This window comes from Oncorhynchus kisutch, linkage group LG3, assembly GCF_002021735.2.
Source record: "Oncorhynchus kisutch isolate 150728-3 linkage group LG3, Okis_V2, whole genome shotgun sequence".
Lineage (NCBI taxonomy): Eukaryota > Metazoa > Chordata > Actinopteri > Salmoniformes > Salmonidae > Oncorhynchus > Oncorhynchus kisutch.
In genome coordinates this window covers 49258391-49278655 of record NC_034176.2, presented here as the reverse complement: position 1 = coordinate 49278655, position 20265 = coordinate 49258391, and the positions used below count along the sequence as shown (strand labels likewise).

General features: G+C 41.5%; 1 protein-coding gene across 3 annotated transcripts in view; it reads right to left on the bottom strand.

The window, feature by feature from the left end:
- Nucleotides 1-514: 514 nt before the first annotated feature.
- Nucleotides 515-20265, bottom strand: part of adam9a (ADAM metallopeptidase domain 9a) — an 86411-nt gene continuing 66660 nt past the window's right edge. For 2 of the 3 annotated variants that reach the window (XM_020476258.2, XM_020476244.2), the window contains 15 exons: nt 19258-19427; nt 18845-18926; nt 15408-15541; nt 14983-15154; nt 13977-14069; nt 9370-9565; nt 9048-9153; nt 8734-8917; nt 8418-8498; nt 8217-8322; nt 7715-7856; nt 5972-6050; nt 4522-4551; nt 3203-3270; nt 515-3108 (listed from right to left, as the gene is read on the bottom strand). In XM_020476258.2, the coding sequence (XP_020331847.1) occupies nt 3048-3108; nt 3203-3270; nt 4522-4551; nt 5972-6050; nt 7715-7856; nt 8217-8322; nt 8418-8498; nt 8734-8917; nt 9048-9153; nt 9370-9565; nt 13977-14069; nt 14983-15154; nt 15408-15541; nt 18845-18926; nt 19258-19427 (1704 nt within the window). In that variant the 3' untranslated portion in view covers nt 515-3047. The remainder of the gene's footprint in view (nt 3109-3202; nt 3271-4521; nt 4552-5971; nt 6051-7714; nt 7857-8216; nt 8323-8417; nt 8499-8733; nt 8918-9047; nt 9154-9369; nt 9566-13976; nt 14070-14982; nt 15155-15407; nt 15542-18844; nt 18927-19257; nt 19428-20265) is intronic. The other variant, XM_020476251.2, reaches the window with a different exon arrangement.

Below are 20265 nucleotides of genomic sequence, written 5' to 3'. Positions count from 1 at the left end.
TGACAACTGTGGGACCTTATATAGACAGGTGTGCGCCTTTCCAAATCATGTCCAATCAATTGCATTTGACACAGATGGACTCTAATAAAGTTGTAGAAACATTAAGGATGTTCAATGGAAACAGGATGCACCTGAGCTCAATTTCGAGACTCATAGCAAAGGGTCTGAATACTTACGTAAATATCATTTTATATTTTTTTATATATACATACATTTGCTAAAATATCAAAAACCTGTTTTCACTTTGTCATTATGGGGTATTGTGTAGATGGGCGAGAAAAACATGTAATACATTTTGAATTCAGGCTGTAACAACATCATCTGGAATAAGGGGCATGAATACTTTCTGAAGGCACAGTATATGGGGAAATCTTGTTTGATGTTATCATGGAATAACCACACACATTCAGCGGCGTGAGAAGGCACAAGGGCCTTCTGTCATTAATATCATAGACATGCTTTTAGTACAAAGCTTAAAACACATATAATGTTATACATTTAAATGATGGCTGCATTTATGTGAGTATGTGGATTTTTATTTCATATGCATTACAAAAATCACCACCACCAATTAGTCCAATCAAGGCAGTCATGACTTTCTTTGAATCACAAAGTGTCACTATTGCCAGCTATCACATCATAATCATATACAGAGAACCTGGAAGATTTAGGAAATGCAGTTCTATCAGGCCAATCAAATCATTTTCACATTCTGCAAACATAAAACATGAAATGTCAACCACATACGTACATGATCCTCAAACAAACTTTTGTTAAAAGTCTACTTCAGTAGCCTACACATGACACATGATGACATTTGTTCTTGAAGAAGTCAGTCTTTATTGTGGCAAAGGAAGTTGGTTGTTGTATGCACCATTAAAGAGGTGGGAGGATTGCCATATTGCTATAGGATGCCTCAGTAACGTTTATGCAGGCAGTGTCTTTCAAATGTCTGAGACAGGATGCTTCTAAAGCCACTTGACCTGCCTCCTTCCCGTCATTGGAAAATCATCATGTCCGAATATACAGTAAACACATTTCAGAATGTTCACCAGTTTTCAATGCATAGGCCATTGACCTCGATATAGTTTCTCAAAATGCATACATGGCATGATCACATGAAAGGTTACATAGCCCTTAAATATTGACTTATTTTATGTCATATTTTTTTCAAACAAATCAGGGATACAACAAAACCAGTCAAATAAAATGGACACACATTAAAGTGGCAATCAGCAGCTGAAACACTTAAGCAAACAATGGGTATATATCATTAATTCATAAGTCAAAAAATGTCTGTAGCTTGGGTCTAAGGGAATTCCATAGCGACAGCTTGCGAGATAAGTCATGCACTAATGACGGTACCTGTTGGGGCTCCCGAGTGGCGCAGTGGTCTAAGTACATTTTGGGGCTCCCGAGTGGAGCAGTGGTCTAAACCACTGCATCTCAGTATGAGAGGTGTCACTACAGACCCTGGTTCGATTCCAGGCTGTATCGCAATCGGCCGTGATTGGGAGTCCCATAGGGCAGCGCACAATTGGCCCAGCATTGTCCGGGTTAGGGTTTGTCCAGGGTAGACCGTCATTGTAAATAAGAATTTGTTCTTAACTGACTTGCCTAGTGATTGGTCACTGTTTGCATCGCAGAAAAGTGAATAAACTATTAAATCCCGTTTTTAGATGCTACCTCCCACCTCCTCAAATCAAAACCAATTCTGGATTCTATATTGTGTTCTCATTTTGCGTGAACACATGTCTGTGTTTCACACCTGTCTGTCAAGCTAATCAGCCACGGAATATAGGCACCCTGCGGGAAGTTGAGGAAATTTGCACACGCAAAGCGACAACAAAACATTGGCATCCATATTAGATTTTGATTTGGGGCGGGGGGTTAGCATCGAAAAATGCGATTTGATCGTTTCTTCACTGCTCGGCGATGCAAACGGCAACCTATGAATCAGACCCGTCTACCGATTATGGATGTCATTTCGGACGCCGTCACGCATGCTACTAGCATGTACATTCATTGGACCATGGATTATCTCACAAGCTGTCGCAACGGAATGCCCTTAGACCCGGTTTATTAATCAAATTATTAATAAAAGGTGTCTAAATTTGGGCAATCCATTTGGGGGTAATGGCTAAATTGGAAAATCTAAGTATCCTATAAAATGTATTGAATAGAAGAACTGTAACAAAGGGACAGGCTATGAATATCGGTATTTGGTCACCAAATGCAGAAACCATTTATCAGTCAAAAGGTCCAGGTATAATCTCGCTCATCATCCAATAGGTCCACGATATTGTCTTAATTTCCAAAAGGTGAAAAATGAAGATGGATATCCAGCATGGTTTTTAAGCTAAATTAACAGCAACATAAGATTAAGGTTGTAAGAGCAACATTATTGTATTGTATGGGACACACTTATAAGACAACTAATTCAAACCAGATTTAATACTGCAAAACTTTAAATATCTGAGGGTTATCAAGTGATGAAAGGCTGCATATTACCATTAACCAAGTGAAAATTTAAAAAAAGTTATGTTAAACTCATGTGGCCTGAATCTGATAAAAGCATCTGAGTCGTCAAAACTGTCATCAGGGAATAAAGAACACAAATCATCATACAGTAGGACCAAAGAGAGGGTAAACTACAGGCAGTATGATCCAAACCAGGTACATTTCTGCAGTATCAGTTAAGCCAGCGCATGGATTACATTCCCACCAGCACCATCAGGTTTGTCTAAAATGTTAATTAAAATGTTTTACTTAACCAACACAAACTCCCCACTATGATCATCAAGGGCTTGTGTGTCATCATCTTGACATTCCTATGACAGTTGGTGAAGTGAAGTGTATGCAATTGGTAGCAGCGGTCTTATGTAGCCAAACATCATCTCTGCTTCTTGCAACAACAACAAAAAAGACACCTTGGAGTGGATCAGAAACTGGTCCGGTTCGTTTTACAACTCTGTATTGCAGGTGTGCCTCTTATGTCAAGTGACTGAATTTCCTGTGTGGATTTTGGCTGACCAAGTTTCCATGGGCTAGACTGGGGGTGGGGGCGCAGGTCTTTGAGGCACAAGTTGTGTTGCAGCAGGTGTTGGTCTAACAGAAAAATGAACAAACATTTGTCAATTGAGGGCTGACACTTACATCATATAAAAAGGTAGGCCTAGTAAGTAGTAAGTACAATCTTTACTTTGAGTAGGGAGGAGGTGGTCTGACAGCATAAGACGGCACAGAGACGGTCCTGCTCGTCTGCACAACCTGCAATGAACAAATATCACTCTCAGTGGAAGGTAACACCAAAACAACTTCAGCATAACAATTGTGAGCCTATGTATCGGGTGCAGGTAATGGCAGCTGTGGGTGGGTGTGAGGGTTAGGAATCATAACTGAGGAAAGATTGTAATGCAGGGATGAATACATGAGTAAACTCACTAAATAGTAGGATTCCCCAAACTAACATTCAATAAATGCAACATACCCCCAAAACACCTATTATTTGTCTATTTCAAGTTAACTAACATATTTGACTCTTATGTGAACAAAAAACTCCATTCCATCAAGATGAACAGAAAGTCTGCAATTGAAGTGAATAAATGTCTATATCCTGCTTTGAATTTGCCTTGAAAATGTGCAGCTATTTTCCACCACAGACAGAAGAGGTGGTAGAGAGACAAAAGGTGACGGAACAGAAAACCAATAAACACAAAGCAACTTGCTGTGATCTTACCACCAAACCTGGGTCAAATATAAAAGTCAAATACTTCCAAATGAGGTGTGTTTGTTTTGGCTTTGACTGTACACTTTTGGGACTATTCCATTGGTATAATTGTACCAGGCAAACTAAATAATGTGCAGCTCAAGCACTTTAAATTATTTTTTATATATTTTTAAAGATGTTCTATATTTTATTATACAGAGGAGAGATAGTAGGAAAGATAGATGTAGTGTGTGTCACAAAGGCATTGTGCCAGATTCGAACCCATGCACATGTGCAAACGGGTGTTGGTGGCAGCGGCACTAACTGCTAGATCACCCCAAACATGATAACTGAAAGTATTTTACATTTGTACGTGACCCAGGTCTGGTTACAACATTGATTAGTATGGGAGTAAATGACTAAGGTTAGGATAGAATAGGACAGCATGCGCCCTACAGCAGAACAGCGGCAATTCAAAACTCAGTTGAAAAGGCTATACTGAGCCACGTTGCATTACTGCTGTGTTTCTGCCACTCCAGTGGGCTGAGAGAGAATCCTCTATTTAAGTTGGGTACAGTAGATGCCAAAACATTTAGCATGTATAGTTACATAAGCACATTCATAATTTTAAACTTTTCTATAGAAGAAAAGCCCAGAATAACACAGAAAGCCCAGAATATTCGAGTGGTGTTCAAATATTTGTGTTGTGTCTTATTCAGCAGAGCCCCAAAGATTGGTAGAAAAGAAGAATAAAAGGGAATACAGAAGCAATGCCCCACAGACCCTCTTAAGAGCAAATGTGAGTATTTTACCTCCTCTGGTGGTAATAACTGAGCTTGGTGCTTTACATGGGGAAAGAAGAAGGAGCCTCGTCATTACCAAACAAAGAATCCATCAATACAGGTCTGCGTCACAAATGGCACCCCATTTAGTGCATACAATTTGACCAGGGCCCATAGGACTCAACCAAAAGTTGTGTGTGTAGGGACCCTGATCAAAAGTAGTGCACTATGGAATAGGAATTAGGGTACTATTTGGGACTCAGATTAGGTCTATGACTTTCAAGACAGTGAAATATCACCAAGACCTGATCACACACTCAAGTGACTAAAAACATAAATAGTGGTTCCAGTAAACATGCCTCAACTTAACATAATGTTGCAACAATGGACTCCGTACATGGTAAAAGAGGTCGCTTTCAGCAGGGGCAGGAATCGGTTCAGGGAACAGAATCGAAAAACGGAACAACGTTTTTTTTTCAAGTAACAGAACCAGAACCGAGGACGAAAGCGATCTATTCTGTTACAGAACAGAACAGTTATTTTAAAAGAATGGGAATCAGGTAATAACGTTCTTTCACGTTCTGCAACAAAGTGCCTATGCAAAGCCCTCACTGTCATTAAGAAACTTATTCCAGTGTCTTCGAAAACTCTAGGCGGCATTATGGTATAATGTAATCACATCAAATATGTCACATGCGCCGAATACAACATGTGTAGGTAGACCTTACCGTGAAATGCTTACTTACAAGCCCTTAACCAACAAAGTAGAGTTTTCTTAAAAGTAAGGTAATATGTACAGGGGTAGGGGTAAAGGGACTATGCATAGATCCTAAACAGCGAGTAGCATCAGCGTAAAGGGGGGGGAGTGTATGCAAATAGTCTGGGTAGCCATTTGATGAACTGTTTAGCAGTCGTATGGCTTGGTGGTAGAAACCGTTGAGCCTTTTGGACCTAGACTTGGTGCTCCGCTACTGCTTGCCATGAGGTAGCAGAGGACAGTCTGACTTGGGTGGCTGGAGTGGCAGTGGCAGTCACACCCTATGCAAAACACTTGTCTATCCAATGCATGTACATAGCTTTCCCACTCCATAGCAAGCTGATCTATCCATTGGTGAAATAATTTAATATCGAACTCAGTGAACAAACAATAAAACATTTAAAAAAGGAACGATATAAACTTACTTTTTTGGTGTTTAAACCGTTTCAAAATGGAACAAAAAAAGAATGGTACTGTTCAGAACAAAATGATTGGAAAATGATTTTGGTTGCAACCTCTGCTTTTCAGACAACCTGGTGCATAGCCCGTTTAATGTTTCTCAGTCAAAGACAGACAGATGATGAGATACAGGGCGAGAATCTACTAGACTCAACTCTGTCATTTATGGGTTAGAGAATTATTTTTTACATTTTTGTGGTTTTAAAGATTACATTCATGCCACCATGAAACTTTCATGGGGAAAGTTTGGTGGCTGAGACTCACTCTGTCTTTGACAATGGTGTTGGGGTTGGCTCTCGGAGGAGGGCCTCGGCTAGTGTTGGCCTGAGGTCTGCTGTCGGCCCTGTGCACAGGAGGTAAAAAACAAAACAAGTATTTCCTATTATCAAGTTTTGTGTTAATTTCAGATACAAATGCAAGATATAGATCTGTCATTCTCAGTAGTTAGGTTTCCATCCGATTGGCAACAGATTTTCATGCAAATATTCTAGAATCTGCATAAAGAAAATATGAGCATTTTCCCACCAGTGGTATGTTTCCACTAAATAGACTTGTTGCGGATAAAAATCAGTGTGTGATGAAGTTCACACATATTTTACTTTCACACTCAGGTTCTCTTATACAGAATAAACATTTAAAGTTCAATGTGTTTCCATCGCGTTTTCAACTGTACTGATAGTTTTGTAACAAAATCTATTGCGTTAAATAGCAAATGTGCCTACTCTGGTCTTGGCACCTGCGCTCTAGTCAACAGCTTTGCAGATACAGTGCGGGTATGCTGTGAGGGTTGGCTAGTCTACATGACAAGATTATTACGGATAAGAGCGAGAATATTTTTATTTGTCAAACGGCAGTCAAGCATCGGTCACCATGTCACCAGTAGAAGACCCTCAATATTTGTAGGAAAGCGGCATTAAGCTCATCACCGTGCCACCATGTCGAACGAACAAATCATCTGTCGGCATGAATACATTTATACCGAAACTTCCTGTTTCCATCACAGCTGTCGTGATTATGTTTTTAAACGACATGACTTTACTCCGTTAAAAATTGTGTATGGAAACGTGGTTAGTGACATCAAGTCTGACAAGCGGTAGATCTGTGTAATATTTGTATGCTTGGCCTTGCTTCCCCATAACTTTCGTTTTTGTTTCTTTGTAGCATCAACTTCAAAAGCAAAAAATATATTCTTTGTTATTGAACACATATTTCACAGTGGTTTAGATGGTACAATGATTCTCTACACTTGCTTGTTGTGTCACGTAAGCTGGAATCAGGCAGAAACTTCAGAATTGTTAAAAACAGTAATCGTCAGAGCTAAATTCTACATATTGCGTTTTTAAAGTAAGTCAAGGGCAATCATGAAATAAAGATGGTGTATATGGCAAAAATTCAGAGTATAGAATAGAATAACATTTGGGACGCTGTTAATGGAATTGATATGTTTAAATGAACGATTAGAATATTCCACCCTGAAACCATATAATTGTATGAAATTGATTAGGATCATAAAATTATTATTAATGTGTAGTTTTAGTCAGAATTAGGGTAAAACAACATAATTGTACAAAATGTCTCTATAGTATCTTAAACAGACTGTCTGAGCAAAATTCAGTGCCGACCTTGGCTAGGGGCCACAGAGATTTGGGAGAGGGCAGGGAGTACTTCTCACGGCCTCCCCAATCTTGGGGGAGGACAGGGAGTGCTTCTCACGGTCTCCATAATATATGTCGGCTGGGTAGGGAGACAGTATGTGCGTAGGATACCTTCTGTTTGTGTGTGAAAGTATGTGCGTAAGTATAAAATGAATGGTTTTGTACAACGAACTGTCGCTCTCGTGAATATTTTTTTTTGCTATCATAGCTGGGTCTCCGTCTGTTTCATTCAACCAGTATCTTACAAATCCCTGGGTCACAGACCAAGTAGTTTAATTGAATTGGGTTATGAAAATTGAGAACATATCTCATAACAGACGCAGACTAAGAAAAGTTGATGAAGTGGACTCACTCGTAGCCCTGGGATCTTTTCCTCCTGCAGAAGCGCCTCTGCAGCTCATTCCTCCTGAAGAAGACGAAGAGGCCCAGCGCCATCAGAGGCAGTACCAGAAAGAAGAAAACCAGCAGCCCATCCCTTGTGGCGGTGTCCTTGTCTGTAGGGGGTAGGAACCAACAGTCAGGGGTAGGGACCAGCAGTCCCAGTCAACCTGTCTAACAATACTGTACTTGAATGTATCCTGGGAAATAACATAGACTGACAAGGTCTTGCATCTCAACTGGCTTCAAGTAGCGTCTTATTGTCCTCTGTGAAAAATCTATTTTTAATCTGGACAGGTAAGACTAAATGAGTAAATTCTCATAGGCCATATTGCTTACATCCATTTGGTATCCAAAACACACAGATGTCTTCAGATCATAGCAGGTAGATTAGGAGATGAAGAATATTCTTTGGACTATGATTCATATGCGCATATGGAGTCTGCTCTGAGAGGGCCTTTGTGCTGGTCACTCACCGTTCCATGTAGGGCCGCTGTCCACGCTGCCGCCGTAACCTTTAGCTTCGCAGTAGGGCGGTGCCCAGCCGTTCTCACAGTGGCAGTTCCTGTTGCTGTTACACACCTAAAAGCGGAAAAGGCAAGCGTATTAGACAAAGCCCAGACACCTGTAGGACACACCCCGGGAGACGATTAATTTAGTAGTAGTGAATGACCTACCCCATGACTGTGGCATTTCTTCTGGATATCACAGTCGTAGTTGAGCACATCGGCGCTCCGACAGTCGTAATTCAAACAGACCTGTGGAGCGATAACGTGAGAAGTCGCTTAGCTAAATGCTCCTACGAGAATGGAGAACAGCGTACCTAATTCTGTACGCAGACGCAAATAACTGCAACTGGGCTTTGCAACTACTGTATCGCCTGGAAATGGTCTCTAACAAAGATAAGATGTACAATGGCTCCCCAGAGGATAGCTCCTAAAACCAACCCATTTCCAAAGTGGTCCTGCAACTGGTTCGACTGGCACCTCTTACCTTGTTCTCCCCACACTTGGTCCCCTCGTTCACCATGCCAGGGTCTGGAACGTCCGAACCCAGCAGAAAGTCAACACCCCAGCACTTGATTCCGGCGATGGGCGTCTGGATGATGGAGGGCTCTATGCCAAAGACGGTGACTGACTGGACGTTCTCACACTGTAGCTTCCCACACATGGCATTCCTATACAGAGTGACAAACAGGTGTACACACTAGTACACATTTTCCTCATGCCGTCAACATACATTGTTGACAACTGTATTTGCTGCCGATTATACATTGACAAGAATGCAAGTCACAGAATTTGTCTGACCTGCTCTCACACTTCTTGTAGCCATTGTTCTGGTAGCCGCAGTTTCCAAAACGATCCCCCTTGGAGTTGACATCTTTGAAACACACCTCTGGGGCAGCCTTTGCCTCTGTACAACAAGAGGGAAATGGATGAATTTACAGTACAGTGTCCATTGATTTATTTGCACTGATTTGTCTATAAATATTGTACTACCAGGAGAAAGAGAGTAGGAACAGCAGGGAGAACAAATGCACCACTAGAGGGCACTCATAAGCAATTGTTCTGGACATTGTGATTTAGAAGGCAGCAGAATTCCTCTTATGCAGAGCAAAGGGGAACTCACTTGGGCCAAAGATTGCCCGGCATTGTCCATCGTAGTGCTGGCACTTCCCATTGTAGCAGTAGGCCTTATCCACTTTGCAGGGGTGGCCATTCTGCTTGAAGACGTCGCTTGGACACAGTGCAGATGAGCCGTTGCAGTACTCCGAGAGGTCGCACTCATCATTGCTACCTCTACACACTGAGCCCCCTGGCAAATACTAAGAGAGTAAAGGCATCACATGAACAGTGTGAATATCAGACCTGGGTTCAAACCGTTCAAACTAACTTCAGCTATTTAGCTTGGCTTGACTGAGTTTGCCTGCTGCGATGAAAGTAAATGAAATAGTTGCAAAACTGCAAACCCAGCCTACAGTGCCATCAGAAAGTATTCACACCCCTTGACTTTCCCCACATTTTGTTGTGTTACAGCCTGAATTTTAAATTGATTAAATGTAGATTTGTGTCACTGATCTACACATAATACCCCACAATGTCAAAGGGGAAATGTGTTATTAGAAAGGTTTACAAATTATTAAAAATGAAAAGCTGAAATGTCTTGAGTCAATAAGTATTCAACCCCTTTCTTATGGCAATCCTAAATAAGTTGAGGAGTAAAAATGTGCATAAGAAGTCACATAATACGTTGCATGGACTCACTGTGTGCAATTATAGTGTTTAAATAACATGATTTTTAAATGACTACCCCATCTCTGTACCCCACACAACTATCTAATGTCCCTCAGTCAAGCAGTGAATTTCAAGCACAGATTCAAGACCAGGGAGGTTTTCTAATGGTTCACAAAGAAGGGCACCCATTGGTAGATGGGTAAAAAAAAGAAGCAGCCATTGAATATCCCTTTGCGCATGGTGAAGTTATTAATTACACTTTGCATGGTGTATCAATACACTCAGTCATTACAAAGATACAGGCTTCCTTCCTAACTGAGTTGCTGGAGAGGAAGGAAACCACTCAGGAATTTCACCATGAGTCGAATGGTGACTTAAAAACAGTTACCGAGTTTAATGGCTGTGATAGGAGAACACTGAGGATCAATCAACAACATTGTAGTAACTCCACAACAAGTATTACAAAACATGCATCCTGTTTGCAATAAGGCACTAAAGTAATACTGAATTATTTTTAGCAAAGAAATTAACTGTTTCTCCTGAATATGAAGCATTATCCTTGGGGCAAATCCAATACAACACGTCACGGAGTACCAGCCTTCATATTTTCACGCATGGTGTTGGCTGCATCATGTTATGGGTATGTTAGTCATCGGCAAGGACAAGGGAGTTTTTTTAATATACAAATAAACGGAACAGAGCTAAGCACAGGCAAAATCCTACAGGAAAACCTGGTTCAGTCTGCTTTCCAACAGACACTGGGAGACACAGTCACCTTTCAGCATGACAATTACCCAAAACACAAGGCCAGATATTCCCCCGGAGTTGCTTGAATGTTCCTGAGTGGCCTAGTTACAGTTTTGACTTAAATTGGCTTAAAAATCTATGGCAAGATTTTAAAATTACAATGATCAACACCAACTTGAAAGAGCTTGAAGAATTTAAAGAATAATGGACAACTATTATAAACTCAGCAAAAAAAGAAACGTCCATTTTTCAGGACCCTGTCTTTGAAAGATAATTCGTAAAATCCGTAAAAATCCAAATAACTTCACAGATCTTCATTGCAAAGGGTTTAAACACTGTTTCAATTAACCATAAACAATGAATGAACATGCACCTGTGGAACGATTGTTAAGACACTAACAGCTTACAGACGGTAGGCAATTAAGGTCACAGTTATGAAAACTTAGGACATTAAAGAGGCCTTTCTACAGACTGTGAAAAACACCAAAAGAAAGATAACCAGGGTCCCTGCTCATCAGCGTGAACATGCCTTAGGCATGCTGCAAGGAGGCATGAGGACTGCAGATGTGGCCAGGGCAATTAATTGCAATGTCCGTACTGTGAGACGCCTAAGACCGCCTTACAGGGAGACAGGACGGATAGCTGATCATCCTCGCAGTGGCAGACCACGTGTAACACCTGCACAGGATCGGTACATCCAAACATTACACCTGCGGGACAGGTACAGGATGGCAACAGCAACTGCCCGAGTTACACCAGGAACGCACAATCACTCCATCAGTGCTCAGACTGTCCGCAATAGGCTGAGAGAGGCTGGACTGAGGGCTTGTAGGCCTGTTCTAAGGCAGGTCCTCAACAGAAGTCATCGGCAACAACGTAGCCTATGGGCACAAACCCACCGTCGCTGGACCAGACAGGACTGGCAAAAAGTGCTCTTCACTGACGAGTCGCGGTTTTGTCTCACCAGGTGTGATGGTCGGAGTCACGCTTATCGTCGAAGTAATGAGCGTTACACCGAGGCCTGTACTCCGGAGCAGGATCGATTTGGAGGCGGAGGGTCCGTCATGGTCTGGGGCGGTGTCTCACAGCATCTTCGTCATTGCAGGCAATCTCAACGCTGTGCGTTACATGGAAGACAGCCTCCTCCCCATGTGGTACTCATCTTGACATAACCCTCCAGCATGACAATGCCACCAGCCATACTGCTCGTTCTGTGCATGATTTCCTGCAAGATAGGAACGTCAGTGTTCTGCCATGGCCAGCGAAGAGCCCGGATCTCAATCCCATTTAGCACGTCTGAGACCTGTTGGATCGGAGGGTGAGGGCTATGGCCATTCCCCCCCAGATACTGACTGTTACTTTTGATTTTGACCCCCCCTCTTTGTTCAGGGACAAATTATTCAATTTCTGCTTGTCACATGTCTGTGGAACTTGTTCAGTTTATGCCTCAGTTGCTGAATCTTATGTTCATACAAATATGTTAAGTTTGCTGAAAATAAACGCAGTTGACAGTGAGAGTACATTTCTATTTTTGTTTAGTTTACAATCCAGGTGTGCAAAGCTCTTAGAGACTTACCCAGAAAGACTCACAGCTGTAATCGTCAAAGTTGATTCTAACATGTATTGACTCAGGGGGTTGAATACTTACCTAATCTAGGTACAGGTGCATTCATTAAGTATTCAGACCCCTCCCCCCTTTCCATATTTTGTTACTAATAGCAATATTCCCAAAAAATAAATACATCTACATTAAATCTACACACAATACCCCATAATTACAAAGCCATATTTACGTAAGTACTCAGACCCTTTGCTATAAAATATGAAATTGAGCTCAGGTACATTCTGTTTCCATTGATCATCCTTGAGATGTTTCTACAACTTGATTGGAGTCTACCTGTGGTAAATTCGATTGATTGGACATGATTTGGAAAGGCACACACTTGTCTATATAAGGTCCCACAGTTGACAGTGCATGTCGGAGCAAAAACCTAGCCAAAAACCTAGCCATAATGTCGAAGGAACTGTCCGTAGACAGGATTGTGTCGAGGCGGAGATCTGGGGAAGGGTACCAAAAAATTTCTGTAGCATTGAAGGCCAAGAAAACAGTAGCCTCAATCATTCTTAAATGGAAGAAGTTTGGAACAGCCGAGACTCTTCCTAGAGCTGGTTGCCCGCCCAAACTGAGTAATCGGGGGAAAAGGGCCTTGGTCAGGAAGGTGAACAAGAACCCAATGGTCACTGACAGAGCTCCAGAATTCCTCTGTGGAGATGGGAGGACAACCATCTCTGCAGCACTCCACCAATCAGACATATATTTAATTAAGTCCTGAGCGCTCTGGAGCAGGTTCTCAGACTGGGGGGAAGGTTCACCTTCCATCAGGCCAATGATCCTAAGCACACAGCCAAAACAATGTAGGAGTGGCTTCGGGACAAGTCTCTGAATTTCCTTGAGTAGCCCAGCCAGAGCCCGGACTTGAACCCGATCGAACATCTCTGGAGAGACCTGAAAATAGCTGTGCAGCGACACTCACCATCCAACCTGACAGAGCTTGAGAGGATCTGCAGAGAAGAATGGGAGAAACTCCCCAAATACAGGTGTGCTAAGCTTGTAGCGTCATACCCAAGAAGACTCAAGGGTGTAATTTCTGCCTAAGGTGCTTCAACAAAGTACTACTGGCTCTGAATACTTATGTAAATGTGATATTTCTTTTATACACACATATTATATATATATATAAAAAAATGTTTTTGCTCCATCATTATGGGGTATTGTGTGTAGATTGATGAGGGAAAAATAAATGTAACCAATTACAGAAAAGCTTTAATGTAACAAAATGTGGAAAAGGTCAAGGGGTCTGAATACTTTCAGAATAAACTGTATATTACTGTTTTATTTTCCATAATTAAAAAGTTTGACATTTTCTTCCACTTTGACAGAGTATTTTGTGTAGATCGTAGACAGAAAATGATAATTAAATCAATTTTAATCGCACTTTGTAACAACAAAAGGTGGAAAAGTCGAGAGGCATGAATACTTTTTGAAGGCACTGTATCTAGCAAATTAGGTAGACGAAAGCAAACGCTAAAAGTATTTGAAAAAAGCTTCATCGTATTTAATTATCGAAGTATCTGGTGAATATTGCTGCTGTTCAAATTCCTGTCCCTAAGTTGTAGTTCATGTAAAAAAAATGGTTGACTTGGTTTTTAATACCAAATAACATAGACAGTAGTGCTACACTAAATGGAAGTTACCTGACAATTTTTACAGCACTCTCCATAAGCACACTGTGCTCCACCCTTGAGCTTGCAGGTCTTGGCTTCACAGCACGGGTCCTTCTCACATTCCTGTAGGGGGAGAAACAAACACCATGAACAATCAGTGAGCAGGAGGCCACCATCACAGACTATTACGGCATTCTTCAAAAATACTGCTGTAGTCGGAAACGGCACACTACTCCCTATATCAGGGATCGTCAACTGGCTGCAGTAGTTCTGAATGGGGTTAAGGAGAAAAAGAGCTAAATGTGGCCTTAATTAGCTGGCTTGCTTAGCTAGCTAGCTTCTCTAGGCTACTCCAGTCAATTCAGGCATTGTTATATGGGATGGTAAATAACATTGTGGCTGCTACAAGTTAGCTAGTCTTGGCTGTAGCCGATTATCATCTCACTCTCTATATGTTTTTTAAAGTAGTCAAATGTCCCATGTTCCTAGCACGCCTTGTGACTTTACACACTTGTTGAATACATTATGCAGTATATTTTGTTTGTGTTTTAGATGATGTTGTGACCAGTAGAAATGAATGGTAAATAATGTAGTGTCATTTTGGAGTAACTTTTATTTTGCATAAGAATATATTTCTGAAAACTTCTATATTAATGTGGATGCTACCATGCTTACAGATAATCATGAATGAATCTTGAATAATGATGAGTGAAAAAGTTTGAGGTCATACCACCAAGATATGCGAATCTCTAACCATTACCAATAACAGGGGAGGTTAGGGTTTTTGGAGAGTATGATATTAATCCCTCTAACTTTCTCACTCATCATTCATGATTATCTGTAATCATGGTAGCACTTTAGAGCCCTGTCTATGGGCCTATCATCATATCAGGGTTGGAGTATATTCTATTTTAATTTAGTCAATTCAGGAAGTAAATGGAAGTTACAATTCCTCTTTTTTAGTTTACTTCCTGAATTGACTTACCTCAAATGGAAATGATACCAACGTTGCACCATATCACTTTGTAACGGTCACCTTGTCTGAGCCACAGTCACACTCCTCTCCCATGTCCACCAGTTTGTTGCCACAGTAGGGGGCGCTGTAGCCCTCTTCCGGACGCGGGATGTTAAGCAGGCAGCTTCCCCCCGTGTTCAGGATCATCTTCTCAAAGTCGTCGGCGCTGCAGCTGCTGAAGTTCCGCGAGCCACTGAGAGGGAGTAAGAGACAGAAGAAGCTGGGTTAGTACCAGGATATGTGATGGTGTAGAGTGAAGTTTCCCGAGACGACACTGATGCATTTTCCCCACTAATGGTTAAAGCTAGGATTGGGGCTGGGGAAGCTGATCCCAGATATGTTCTTTGGGGAAACTTTGCACCACAGCAATATTTGACCCTCCTTATGTAAGGACAGATCAGATGGGAAAAGTGGTGAAATTAGTCTGAGGGTCGAGGAAAACTCACGTGGCGCCCGAGTTCATAATACAACTGGTGACCCCGCAGTGGCAGTTACGCTCGTTGTCGTGGTTCATGCCCAGGTTGTGGCCCAGCTCGTGGGCCACGATGGACGCAAAGGACGGGATGTTGTTGTTGGTGAACTGAAGGCAGAGAAAGACAAAGAACACTCATTAGAAATCAAATGAGGGCTATAGGCTAAACAGCGTGGACACACAATTGATACATCCCAAATGGCACCCTATTCCCTATATAGTGCACTAAATTTGACCAGGCTCTGGTCAAAAGTAGTGCACTACATAGGGAAAAGGGTGCCATGTGCGATACACACCCTGCCAATCTTTACTCTAATCGCGTGTAAGACCAGTTCAACTTGACTTGGGTGTTAAGGGCTGTCCACACCAAGGATGATAACTAATAACAATAACGAGTGAACAAGAGTGTTCACACTACAACGGTAACTACAAAAGCAGTTGAGAACGATAACGAGAGCCAACATTTGGATCACTTTCAGAGAGATTCTTTCCCTGTCCCTCCGACGATAAAACATTGACAACCAATCAAAAACGCATTCTATTGAAGTGTTCTTGGTTGTAGGTGCGCGAGGATGCTCGAAGAGGAGAGAGTGGAGTCAATAGTGGAGCTTTGATTCTTGCACGTTGACAGGTTAATATTTTTAGCACTAATAAGCTTCTTAATTTGGCTACACAACTATAGCCTCTATCTTCCAGCGGTTACAATGTGCAATAGACTAACGTAACCTCACCCCATTGCGTACAAATGTGCGTAACCCCGACATTCAAACGAGCCTGCATTGAAAACTACAATGGGACTGTAGTGACTGTGTTGGCATCGAAATCCGGGGTGTGAACTACGTTTCGATTCAGCGTTGATTGACATGGTAATGGACTAACAGTATTGGAGAAAAGATGAGAAAACTGACCCCTCTGACGCTGTACGTTACATTGTGACTTGTCACTACGTAACGTACAGCTCGCATTTGCAACTCATTTTGTGCCGTACAGCCTCTTTCCACCAGGGGTAGCCGTTCTCTCGCAGATTAAAATCATGCTTAACCATATACACTTGTAAGAAAACTTTGTTATTCATGATTTTTGTCTAAATTAATATAATTATTGCTAATATTAAACTAATATTTCATGTCAAGGGGGCCAATTGCATTTTTTTGCACATCATTACTGCGAGCCATCATGGCACTCAAAAACCGGAACAGCTGCACTTCACTTGTGAGGCTAACGTTTGCGCAGCCCTAAATCCCTCTTCAAATTCGACACACACCTTCAAACAGATCTGTGGTGAGACATTACAAACTCTATAGTGTTTTATTTACATTTTAAAGTTGATTAGTTGGACAAATCGGGTGAAAAAACCTGTTTCTTCACACAACATATTTCCCCCTTTCAAGATCATTTCGTAGCCTTCGCTCCCCACCCAACATTTTTAGCTCATTGCCTTCTTGAATTATGCAGAGATGGGCATCATGAAGGTCTCGTCATTCATTTTGTTGGAAAGGTGAGAAATTGTGCTTTACAATGGCATTGATATTACAGTTGATCTGGAAGTATTACGTTTTTTAGGGCGCAAAAATAAGGTCAATTGTACGGACCAAGGCAATGTGCAAAAGTGAGTGAGTTTACGTTATAAGCTACGGACGCAAGCCTCTTTAGTATGTGCACGTTATTCGAATATACGAACTGTTGTGTGAATATGAATTTCTGTGGCCCAAAAATAGGCCTATTTTAAAATTGAAAATGTTTTTCTCCATTAAATTGAAATATCCATATGACAATGTTACTTACAAGGATATACCATGATATTTATAATGATTAATTTAATAAAACAAACTTTTAAATGTAGTTTTTAAAGACATGCGCCCCATAAAAAAGCCTGGTAGCCGTCCGGTAGCCTTCAAGTGTGTAGCTTGTTGTTTATCTTGGCCAATCAAAGCAGCAAAGAGTCTCAATGTGTAATAAGTGTAGTGAGAGTTCACTAATGCAATGCCAGACGGAATAAAATTACGGAGTTAAAAGTTAGCGAAATGAGAAAGAGTAGACTACAACGAGCAAACCTTCAGGTAGGCTGTTGTTTTATTTGAATGGGGTTAAGGTCTCCATTGGCTACTCCAGTTAATATAGGCACTGTTATCTGGGATGAAATAATGACATTGTCTGCTACAAGTTAGTGGGTCTTGGCTGTAGCGTCTCACTCTCTGCCTCCGTCTGCTCGCTCCCATCTCACCGGGCACCTTTGCAGCAATAATACACCAGGTTTTTCCTCACGTATCAATGCTCAGGTTAAAAACATCCATTTAAAAAAAGAAAAACATGTATTTTGAAGATCCGGATATCCAACAAAAAATCATGATACTATTCGAATTGTGAAATTATTTACAATCCTCATCCCTACTACGTTCTCGTGAAATTCCAGGAAAAGCTATAGGCTATAAAAGCCTTAGGACGTTTATTTCATGTATTCTTTATTCTAGTCCTAATAGCCTTCACATGGAGAGATGCAGGCTTGCTGCTGTTAATTGCTGAATGTAGGCCAAATGAACTGTCGGGAATCACTTTTGGCAAGGGATAACATTTTTGCAATGGAAATGGTTGCACAGACAGATGAGCAGAGTGAAAAAGATCCAAACAAATTGACAACCAGCAGAAAAATAGAAATCACTTGCAAACCACTTGAGCAACGAGGAAAGCAATAATGTAAAAAAAAGGGAGACTTTCCTATAGTGTGGATGCTCGCCAACGTTTTATAGTTAAATTATACCTATCATCCTTAGTGTGGATGCTCGCCAACGTTTTATAGTTAAATTATACCTAATCATTATAGTTATCATCCTTAGTGTGGATGCTCGCCAATGTTTTATAGTTAAATTATACCTAGTCATTATAGTTATCATCCTTAGTGTGGATGCCTGCAAAAAATAAAGGCGTCAGTTTCTATATGATGAAAGGCTGTTTAGTATCTATCGAACAAGAAGCAACTACGCAGAGACATGCACGGAGTGTGAGGTGAGGTTATTAAAGGAATACTACACTCAAAAACTATCTGTTAGTATTTTGGTCATTAGTCCACTGTTAATGCAATCCCCCAAAATGTTGCATGTCAGCAGTTAAGATGGAGCACTTTCAGTACAGAGAAATAACAGGTATGATGATGTGTTTTACATGACATGATGCATTTGGGAGAGTAATCAGTGGAGTCCCAAGGGAGCAACTGTTAACTCGAAACACAAAGACAAGGTTCCAGTTTAACAAACTTTACTATACCATATGAACACACTACAAGGTAGCCATCGCACTCCAGGCTAGGTCCATCAACAGCAAGACTTCCCGCGCAGGCGCACACTTGACAGAGTGATAGCCCCGTAATAACAGAAATATAGGGATACTTAAAACATGAACTTAACAGCAACTTACTGCGTTGATCCCTCCCCCGTGACTCCGCGAGCAGACAGTGCTGACAAAGGCCATCCCAGCAGTGCCCCCAAAGCTCTTCTTCCTGGAGAGACAAAAAATACAGAGAGACTATGTAGCGAGAGACATAATAAACCCAGTGAAAAATTACTATTTTGTCTCTCCTGGGCCCATGTTCATCAAGTGTCTCAGAGTAAGCCTGCTGTTCTAGGATCAGGTTCCCCTGCCCATGTAATCTTACTTATTATGATCGTAAAGGCAAGACTGTAGTTAAAGGATAACTACACTCAAAAATGATTAATACAATTTTTTGTTGTTGTTGATGTCAGTAGTTAAGTTGAAGCACTTTCAGTAGAGAGCAAAAACTATGATGATGTATAATGCCTCATATGATGCAAAACTGTACAGGGACTCACAGAATGAGCTGGGCGCTGTCGTGGCGTCGCCGTGGCACCAGCTCCTTCTCCCTCCACTGGACAAAGCGGCTGAGCACCTCCCCGGCGCTGCCCTCAATGCTGATGGGGTTCCTGCTGGTCCAGATGTCCAGGCCCACCAACACCACACGGATGTTTAGCTCCATGTACATCTGCATGTTACAGAGAAATGGGAAGAGTGTCACAAATTGAGGCAGATCTATAGACACATCTAGGGTGTCATTTTCATGCGAAAAATACTGTGTCATGACGTGGCCCTCCCCCTCACCACCCCTCTCTCCCTCCCAGATTCCTGGAGGAGACTCTCCTCAGGGCCAGGTAGTATAGAGAGAGAGTTTCACAGTAGAACAAAGGAACTTCTTCTACATCACAGAACTTGAGAACTGAACAAAATCCATGTTTTGGAGAATGTGTAAACGGTCGGTGGAGAAGACAGCTACAACCGGTCTGTTTTGTTTCATGTTGTGATCTCATGGAAAATGATACAGCCACATTACCACAACTCTGTTTATACAGGAGCCTCCGTTATGAGGTTCGCATCTAATTATTGTATAAAATGAATGAGTAAAGATGAAACTATGTGAAATTATGTAACGTGATTTTAAAACGTTAATGTGAGAGAATTGTATTCCCTTTAAAGTTAACTAAGTCATTGGCCCGCCCCATGAGCACAGACATTGATCTGGCGTCATGGGACAGCCCTTTTCTACTGTTTTCCGAATAAATCCTCTTTAGACCATGCGTACCTCGGTAAGCTGAGGGGGCGAAGGTTTGAGTAGAGACCACAAAAAACTTCAGTAGAAGCCAAGGTTGTAATAATGGTTGTTGAATTCCTAACCAAACCATGTGGAGCATTGGCTAAACTGGTGGAAATTGTTAAACTCAGACTATTGTTACCGACAGAATAAGAGCAAATCTTCGATACTAATTACTAGTCTGCAGCTTGGAATTATGTACCATGGAATGCGAAGACCGACAACTGCCGAAACA